At 38.4% G+C, this 10,575-nt stretch overlaps 1 gene segment (V, D, J or C); it reads right to left on the minus strand.

Moving 5' to 3' along the window:
• LOC128140682 (T cell receptor alpha chain constant-like) overlaps positions 1 to 10,374 on the minus strand; it is a 43,777-nt gene extending 33,403 nt beyond the window's left edge. Inside the window, 2 exon segments of the C gene segment in view lie at positions 7,400 to 7,501; positions 9,662 to 10,374. Coding sequence covers positions 7,400 to 7,451 — 52 coding nt within the window.
• Positions 10,375 to 10,575: the final 201 nt, after the last annotated feature.

Below are 10,575 nucleotides of genomic sequence, written 5' to 3' on the forward strand. Positions count from 1 at the left end.
GCCAGGAAGTGCTTTGCAAAAACCATCCAGAGAAATATATTTGCCTTCTTAACTCCTCTCCTAGAAGAGAAGTTAACTAAATGCAATTGGGAGTATTAAATTATGGTATCTGTAGTTTATTACTGAATGAGACTCATGGCTTAACTAAAGACATTACCCGCAACCTGTTATATATAATTCTATGTGTCTCTTTCTTTCCTTTCCACTTTAAATTGGAAACTGGTTTCTTTCACCAAGGACTAATTATCACTCCATCTTATCTATACATCTGCTTTCAACCATAAAAACATTTACAAGGCAATTCTTCACTGGGAAAAAAATACCTGTTTTTACCATCAGTTTATTTCCATTCCTGAAGGTGAATTACCAGTTGCAGGGAGAACTCAGAACAATGGTATATGCAGTAACTAAAGCTTTAATGAACTTAGTTTCTACTAGTACTTCATTTGCTGGCAAACATATGATCAGCTCTGGCTTAAAATCCAGAGGTAGTTGCTCCCTGTGAACATTGCCAAAACATGCTGCAGTAAATTGCCTCTACTTATGTTTAAGGATTGTGTCATATCCAATCACACAGGCAGGATTAATCTCATCCAAAGTATTGACATACTATAAGTTAGATGAAACCTGCTTGTTTTGGTCTGACTTTTGTAAGTCATCTGGGAATAAAGGCAAGTAGGTACTTCTAGAAAACACTAAGTTCTTACCTGCTCCTATCGAAGATCTAATTGTCTGCCTTGGAACAAAAATCCATGCATACTGATATTTTCTGAACACTAAAAAAGCTGGTTGCCAAAACACTGAGATAAATAAATGTTGGAAGCTAAAGACACTCAAAAATATTTTTCATCAATAGATTTCATTGATAAGGGGCCCCAGGCAAGGACATTCATAAATTCTTAACAACATTTGATATTCCAGTGCTTTTAAAACCTAAGTTATATGTAAATTAAAAGGCAAATGTCTTAGAATATTGAAATGTAAGTACTCACATGTCATTCCCCATTTCCATTCTGGAAACTCAGAACAAGACAATGACCCAAATCATCAGTTAAACTCTATGGGGAACTAGTATTGGACATCTATGGCCCACATCTGTATGCATGCAATCCTCAGAAACACAGGCACTTGCTTTCTAAAGCCTTTCACATTTATTTTAGGCTTACATGGCTTTACTTTTAGGTGCATTCCTCTTCCAGATTTAAGCTCTTCATTGCCACCTCCAAAGTTACACCACAGCAGAGCTTTACAAAATCATGGCCATGGAAAGTTTTGATCCATGACAGACTTTCTCCCTACTTATTAAATGGTCTTTCAATTTCTAACTGTAAAACTAGGAAAAAAAAAAACCAAACTGACACTCTGGACTACATGTTCAAGGAAATTAGATGTCTTGAGACAGACCAGAAACATATCCTACACTCCTAGATGTGAGTTATCTAAACTTAGTACAGATGTCCTAGTGTCCTTCTATAATCAGCAGAGAAAACGCAGGCATTTTTCAAGCACAGTTCTCATCTTGAAGATATTAACTCTGAAAAACCACCTCAAAAAACAGTGATGAAGATAGAAGCAAATCACCTTGGGCTAGCAGATTTGACCTTGAATGCTTTGTATTAAAGGGCATAAACCTGGATTCACAAGTCTGACAATTTCAAGATGAACATTCGCTTATTCTTTATCTGAAATGTGACCCATCCACTAACTGCGGAAACACAGATAGTTGGAAAGTTTATCATTAGGGGAAGAAATTACTTTAAATCCCTAAATGCCAAAGCTCATCATAGCATCATCAAGCTCAGTTTTTGAGATGTTTATTTCTGGCACTTACTTGGATGAACAGCCAGCCTTGTCCCCCTTCCAAAAGCCAGTTTTTCATAGGGACCTGTGGAGTTTCACTGTGACAAAGAGCTTTACCAAAAATGCTGGCAGTAGCTTTTGACTCAAAGGAGTTTTTTAACTTTGATGTGTATGCATAGATCTCCTGGGGTGTTTTTTCTCAGGCTTCCTATATCAAAACCCTAGTAAAAATTCTCATGACAATTCACTACTGTGAATCCCACTGCTGTGGGATCCTATCTCACCAGCCCAGCTCATATCTATCACAGAGGAGGCTGTAGTTACATCCTTCTATGATAACAGCAACTGTAGAAGTCAGAATAATTAACTGTAACCATGAAGATGTATAAAAAACAGCAAGACAGGAGTGGAAATTTTTCTGTAGTACTTCATCCACCTCAGTTAGTGCTTATCTTGTCCCAGCTTACACCAGCCTGCAACTTTGAGGCACCTCACATCAAAACTAAACTCCTCATCCAGTGAGTCTAAACACAACAATGATATTTCTTCACTTGGGCTGGTTTTTTGTTTGTTTTTTTCTAATGCCCCTCAGCCCCTGAACAGCACCAAAATGATGACCAAGCCTTAAGGATTTATTCCTTTCTAAGATATGAATTCGCCTCTGTTCTCACATCCCCAGTTTTGGGGAGGAAAAAAAAAATCACAAACACTTCCATAATCTTCCTTTATAACTAAAATTATAGACAGACACTCTACAGAGCAACTCAGTCCCACTTTCTGCCTCTATTTTCATTCCAACAGATACACAGAGATTCCTAGAAACTGGCATTGCAGCCCCACAATTCAGTATTATCTCTTTCTTGTCTGCACATGACTACCTACACATCAGTAAGCCTGAAAACTTGCATGCAAACATAATAGTGGAATATATTCAGATAATTCTTTATTCTAACATGTGGGGTTTTTCTTCTTCTTCTTCCATTATACTCACTTGGATTTACCTTCAGAAGAGTGCTTGTCCCAAAGCTAAGTGCATTGCCACTTCCAGCACTCCCACTGCAATGGAAGTTATTACCAAACCACCTCAAAATGCCACTCAGAACTCAGATATAAAACCTGTGGAAGCCACCCAATTACAGGCAACATTGTACTGCTGCTCAGTAGTTACTCTGGAATGATCAGGTTCTTCAGAATTACTTGAATTTACTGTTAAGCTGTTCCGTGACCAAAGATTATTTTCTCAAAACCAACATATCACAACTGTAAGAAACTTTACAAAAACCTAAGAAGATTTACAAAAACCTGACCCTTAAACTTGCTGGTTTCTCACAACTTAAGCATGGATAATTACATGTTTCAGCCTGGTGCAAAACATGCTCTGTTCTTTAAGGCAAATTCAGAGTATTACTTCCAAGAACTCAATCTAGAAAAGTTCTTTGAGACAACTAAATGCTTCTGCCCCCATCACTTACTTTCTCAGAATTCTCTATTAGACTTTCACTCTAAAACTACAAAACCACACAATTTTCTGCTATGATGGGCACCCTACAGAGCTGTATGATCTGCTATAGTGATGTTGAGAATTAAAACACTAAAGGATGTTAAAAGCAGCTTTAAGTGTTCACTTTGAATTAACAGGATACGGATCAGAGCTGCTGAATTACTGAGAAGTACTGAATTGATCCTGTTTGTCTAGTTTAGCCGTAAACCAATAGATTTCGTAGAGATGTTTTCTCCCATTTGAACTTACTTGAAAGCACATGCAAATATATCCACTTCCAAATATGTGTCTTGATATGAACTGTTCAATGCTATGCCACCATGAGAATATTTACCAGCCAGTTTGCACCTGATACATTATTTTAACTGTTCAATACTAAAGAAGGCTCCAGGAAGTGGTTTAAAATTCTCTTTTGTTAGTTGTGGGATACTATAAATCTATTTCCAAACCTCATCAACTTTGCTAAAGCATCTTCAGAACCACCAGAGGCTTACTGCAATCCTACAGTAAGTACTTCAGCTTAATATCTTGAAAACATTACACTCTGACCAACATTTGGTGTACGCTTTTTTTCTTTCCTATACAGCTGTGTTTTAATAATAATTCTAATTAAACGGCTTAGGTTCAAGACTGGTTAATCTCCAAGCCAGATTCTGCCCATGGCCTCTCCACCCTATAGAACGAAACCCCTTTTCTGCAGACACAGATGCAGTCATTTATCACAGGTCCACTCCTGCTATATGGACAGTTGTACGACCCCCATTACAATGGGGTTTCCCCCCTGCATCATGAATTCGGAACAGCTGACCCTAGGTAAACAGCAGGATTTACTCAAACCTGTCCCATCCCTGAATGGGGAATTCAGCTCTCCTACACACTAGACAAGGTCATAGAAGTGAAAGGAAACGGTTACAAAATCTTGTTATGGTTCCTTTCTACAGCTTTTTTCTTTATCTGTAGAACAGAGAAGCTGAAGCAAATCTGCACTGGTTCTAAAGAATCATGCCCTTACAGGGTTTAATTACAGTAATTGAGCATGCTCTTAAAGCCAGGTGTTGTGTAAAGTAAGTGCACAGCCTTCATACTGTTGTCAGTAACATATTGTCTCTATTAGGTGTTGACCCAAGGAGCTTGATCTATTCTAAAATAGGTAAGATATTGCTGAGGGAAAGACCTTGTAACCCCCAGTCTCATTCTTTTCAAGACCTCACTTTTTAACTGTTAGAATGGCCTTTCACATCCATCTCTGTCCCTCTATCTTCTGTTCTTACCAGGATTTACTTTCAGTGTAGTTCCAGTCCCAAGTGTTATTATCCATCTATCCTCATTCACACAGTAGCTAACAGCTTTACAAGAACTTATAACACCCTACAAGGGTAATGTTTGTCCCCACTGTAGTTATCTTTTTTTTACCATCTTTTGTGGTTGAAAATGAACCACTTAGTGCCAGTTTCAGTGTTGTTTCAGTCCCAGACATGAATTCTTTTTCTTCACTGTCTTTCAGCCATTGCAAAAAAATTTGTTTCTTTTTCCTTTTAGTCCTCCTCTTTGCACCTTCCTTTTGTCAACCATAAAATGTGTTGTGTCCATACAAAATAACATATCCTATTTGTTAAGGTGATCTTTCCAATTAATATTACAATGCAATTTCTTTTTAATGTTTTTGAACCCAGAGCTGCAGCATCTGAGCAAAGCCTTTCCAATGGAAAGTTTGTTTCAACTTACAGACTAAGATTAAAAAATTCAGGCTACATTACCATCTCTTTCAGAAAGGAGATGAGACCACATGCAGCCACACAATCACAGAATGGTTGAGGTTGGAAGGGATCTCAGGAATTCATCTAATCCAACCCCTCTGCTCAAGCAGGGCCACCTAGAGCTGGTTGCCCAGGAGCACATCCAGACAGCTTTTTAATATCTCCAACAAGGGAGACTCTACAACCTCTCTGGGCAACCTGTGCCAGTGTTTGGTCACACTCACAGAGATAAAGTGTTTCCTGATGTTCAGATGGAGCCTCTCCTCTGTTTCAGTTTATGCCGATTGCCTCTGGTCCTGTTACTGGGCACCACTTCACTTGCATTTTGTGGTTTCTAATGGCATCCTCCAAATTGCTTGAAGGCTAGTATTACAGTGCAGAGAGATCTCTAAAATAATCTACTTTGAGATATTGCATACATTTACCCAAATAACCATTTCTGCTTTCAGACCTACTTGCACTGACTTTCAGACATATCCCCTTCTGAAAGACTCGCTTTGAGTTGGCTACACCAGCACTATGTGGTAGCTGAGAACTTTACATTAAGTTACTGTGACTGTGTCCCATCACAGAACTATTGAGTACTCTTTTCAGCTAGGAGGATGAGCCTTATTTGGTTCACTGGAGTCATTCTTCTTGACTGGGTACACTTCTCTAAATATAGTTTCTCAAGATTCGGCTCTCAATCTAATTCTGCTTAACTCATGAATAATTAATTTAGGCAGGTGGACTCATCGCATGATAGAGCAGTGAGGGCAAATTTCTGTTCTTTGACCTTGCTCAAAGTTAAGTGCAAAGCTTTCAAGCAGCTAGGGTTGTGAATTGCAGGTAAAGGCCATTTCCCAGCAGTCAATAATCTTTCTAACTCATTGTGATTTTCTACTGAAAAAAATAGGTAATAACCTCTTTGTGTTGCTAAGGAAAAGCTAACATAAGCCCTCTAGACATCTTTCCTGTGAGCTCCTTTTATTTGCTCCCAAAAGTCAGTCACTTCTCTTACAACATTAGTGTAGCATTTATTTTGTTGGGGTTTAAGTACTTATAGTCTCATTTCTTTCTAAATAACGTTTGCATCATTAACACCCAAGATATTTTACAAACAGTGCTGTCAAAACCAGTGACCTAGAATTTATGACTCTAAGCAACAGATAAAAATCACGGTTTTAAGTAATAGTTCTCAGGGATTTTGCAGGAACTAATTTTATAAGATACCCAAGAAGTAAACAAATATGTCAGATATAATAAATAAGGATGAAAAAACCTGAAGTACATAAGAACTCTATTAGTGTTTCTAGACCACAATATATAGATATCTATACAGTTATCTTCAAGTTGCAGTTTAAGATGAGTATGCCAGAAAAGATGGATTTACATAATTGAGCTTATAGAGTTATGTGTATTTCTCATATTTAAGAACAAATAAACTATCTTTTAGGCAAAAAAAATAAAAACAGACAAAAAAAGGTCAGAATTTCTTACACTGACTTGGATTTAGTGTCAGATATGCCCCCTTGACAAAAATTAAGTTGGTATTTGCCGCAAGTATTTTCAGTACTATAGAAAACTTTGCAAAAATTCATTTGAGTAAAAACCAACCAAACAAAAAAACCCCCACAAAACACACAGAGGACTGAAGCATCTAATTATTTTTTACTCTCATGCACTAGTTCTAGTTTTTTCAAATTGCTGAAGTACAGAAAAGAAGCATTGTAGGATTTTAATACTAATTTTTCCTTTCTCAAATATAGCTTCAAATCCTTCCCCAGAGGACAAACCATCCTACACCATGTTTCTGTCTATAAACAGGCAGTAGCTTTCAAACCCTTTCTCCTGTAGGACTGGACTGGCAATCACAATCAGTTTGTCCAGTCAGAAAGCAGGCCTGAATTTACAGAGTGACATCAAACTGATAACACATGATTTAGTAGCAAGGATCTCAGTTGATACTGGCCTTGAAAAATAATACACGCAGCTAGCTAATTTAATTTTATTTTAACTTAAGTTCATTTAAATGCACAGGGAATAATATGATCTATTTTGATCATATCCATCTATTTGCAGTGGTTTTTTCCAATCTTTCTTACCTGGCTGCACTTTCTGTTCAGAATGTCACCTCTGGGAAGATGCTTCATCGCTATATTAGACAATAGCTTTGAAAAAGATTCTACTATAAGCAGAATTTTACTGATTATCTTTTATTTCACAAAACTGGCTATTATAGTTGGCAGGGAAGTGATTTGTGCTCCTGTGTCAATTTTTTCATGTTTGGGAATTTTAAATGGGAGCAAGGCACTTAGAAATACCATCTTCATATTTCTCTAGGTAAAAATGAGCAGCTTACCTGAACACACTGTTAGACGTATTCCACACACAAATATGAATGTCTCAATCATCACGCCCACAGCAGCACAGCCCTTTACAAAAACATGACTTCCATCCTCTCCTGAAATTTAAGATGTTTTCAATGTACATTATGAATTTTAACTATTCCTTATCACATAGAAGTATTGATAACTTTTATTTTAAAGCAACTTGACAATTATATGTAGGGATTTCAAAGCCATGAAAAATGAATTAAAATGAACAGCATCTCAAAAACCAGCCATATCTTTTTTTGCTGAGAAAATGTAACTGACATAATTGTGATGAAACAAATAATTCCGCAGTAACTCTTCTAAAATAATGGAATATGTGCAGATTTTCTTTAGAGAAAAAAAGAACATTTATTCTAAAACTTTTATTTTTCTCCTGAATGCAATCTTTCTTTCTGTCTCACACCCTACAGAGAAGAAAAACATTTTGAATGGATATTAGGATCAGCTGAAAAAATATCTGGGCATCTGTTCCACAATAGCTTAGCCAATCAGTTCCACTCCAGTCAAGCAGTCTCAAGCACATTTACTTGCAGCAAATGAAAGAATAAAAAAACAGCAGCTGATCAGATATTTTCTTGGGTAGCAAGCACAGCAGGGATATTTTTACTCAGAGTTATAGTGGCTGAACTGAAGAGTATATGTGGTTCCTGTGCAGCAGCAAGTTCCCTTCCAGCTCCTAGCATCAGAGTATAACACCAGTTCACAAAAAAAAAATCCCTTTTTACCACGTCCAGATCAATTTTTTTCTGTAAGTCAGCCATAGCACAACTTGCATTTGGAATTTTTCTTTAAGTGCCATTCCCACTGTGCTGGTTTTGGCTGGGATAGAGTTAATTTTCTTCACAGTAGCTAGTATGGGGCTATAGTTTGGATTTGTGCTGGAAACTGTGTTGATAACACAGGGATGGTTTTGTTACTGCTGAGCAGTGCTTACACAGAGTCAAGGCCTTTTCTGCTTCTCACCCAACCCCACCAGTGAGTAGGCTGGGGGTGCACAAGAGGTTGAGAGGGGACACAGCTAGGACAGCTGACCCCAACTGACCCAAGGGATATTCCAGACCATATGGCATCATGCTCAGCATAGAAATCTGGGGGGAAGAAGACGGTAGGGGGGATGTTTGGGGTGATGGCATTTGTCTTCCCAAGTAACCGTTACACGTGATGGAGCCCGGCTTTCCTGGAGATGGCTGAACACCTGCCTGCGGGTGGGATGTAGTGAATGAAGTCCTTGTTTTGCTTTGCTTGCATGCGTGGCTTTTGCTTTACCTATTAAACTGTCTTTATCTCAACCCACGAGGTTTACTTTTTTTTTCTGATTCTCTCCCCAATCCTGCTGGGGGTGGGTGGTGGAGTGAGTGAGCAGCTGTGTGGTGTTTAGTCGTGGGCTTGGATTAAACCACAATACCCAGGTTCCAAAAGTACTGTACAATGTAGTAAGGAAGGAGGAGAGGAAGGAGGGAAAGAAGTAAAGAAGGGAGAAAGGGAGGGAGGGAGGAAGTAAGGGAGGGAGGAAGGAATTACTATTGTTCAAACTATAAATTTAGTGGTGGGAAACCTTTGTGTCTGCCCATGCAAAAACGATTTATATACAAAATCGTTAACTTTCCAAGCTGCTTTGTACGTGCAATCCCCGCTAAAGTCAAAGACTTTCAACTAAAAGCTGGCTGAGATGTGGGGAGGAAAAACTGCTCAGTTCATTATAAGATGAAAAGCAGCAGATCAATCACTCAACAGTTTTAAGCATTGCACCCAGAATTCCAAATACACAAATTTGTTCAATGAATGGAAACTCTCCCACTGATGCTACTATAAAATATATAAATGGAACAGAATTAAAAACAAGAACAGACAAATTCTGTCTTTCTAAGTCATTCCATCCTCCTCCAAGACCCTGCAGCATTTGGGTACATAAGAAGTTTTAAGGAATTTAATTTCTGTCTCCTCTTTCACATATAGTGGACACCAAAGGATAAGTCATATAATAAGTGACCATCTCTAAGGCCAGTCACTTAACAGCCACTCTCCCCTTGACTGACTGTACCACTAAACCCGATTACATCTCTTCAAGAGCATACCCGTCAGTATAGTCATTATTGTGACTGCAATACATTTAATGAAGAGAAGGATTCCAATGTATGGCCCCCTGAATTCCCAGTTCAATGAAATTAGAGAAGTATTATATACACAGGTTTGTGGCATGCAAAATTCCTGGCCAACAGCAGACTTACCTGTTTCCAGAAACAGCCAGGTCCATAGGCAGCACTTGATGGAACTGACATGGCTTAGTCCTTCCACAGTAAGAAATCCCTCTGCAGAAAACCTCACAATTCAAAGCAGTAGAAAGTCTCACCAGAAGACCACAGCTCCTGGGTGCATCTCATCTGCAGCCTTCCTAGATGCAACAACTTGCCCCACAATTTCTTTATCACAGGGCAGCAGACACTTTGGCACTTGTATTCATCCATCTTCTTATCAGCCTCTTCATTGCTTGAAACCAGAAAGTTGGTACTTCGTTCCTTGCTGTTTCAGACTTCTTCCTTGTTTAGCAAGACATCCATACCTTTGGCAGACCCTAGCCTGCTCTGGACATAACAGGTTTTCAGGGCACAGATGCATCCCTTAATCCCAGCAAGACATCTCCAGTGTAGGACATTCTGACCACTGAGTTTCCTGAATAACTTACAGTTTAAAGCTCCCTTAGAAATACTAATAAATTTCAAAAGTAGTGCTGCATTTCCCGTATTCTACTCCATTTCCTCTGTTACAAATTACTTAAAACTGTACAACTGTTTTAGCTTGTATCTTTGAATAAAGCTTCTTTGGATCTCAGTTCAGCTATTCATCTTCTTTCACCTGTGCATTTCTGGCACTGGACTTTCTAAAGCCTCTATATCACATAGCAAGGGTTTTCATCTGCACCTGCTGGCAAGGCAAGAATGCAAATGAAGAGCAAAGAAGTTTAATTTGTGGCATGTGCAGTGACAACACTTGTTATGGGATTTGGGTGTTTGGTTTTTTTTTTTTTCCATTTGACCTATTTACTGGATTTCATTAAATCGAAAATGTTGTGAGCACAATAAACACTTTGACCAGCAGGTAGCAGGAGAGATCAAGGAAAGAAATTCAGTTTACATCAATATAT

This window comes from Harpia harpyja, chromosome 4 (assembly GCF_026419915.1).
Source record: "Harpia harpyja isolate bHarHar1 chromosome 4, bHarHar1 primary haplotype, whole genome shotgun sequence".
In the NCBI taxonomy this organism is placed as follows: domain Eukaryota; kingdom Metazoa; phylum Chordata; class Aves; order Accipitriformes; family Accipitridae; genus Harpia; species Harpia harpyja.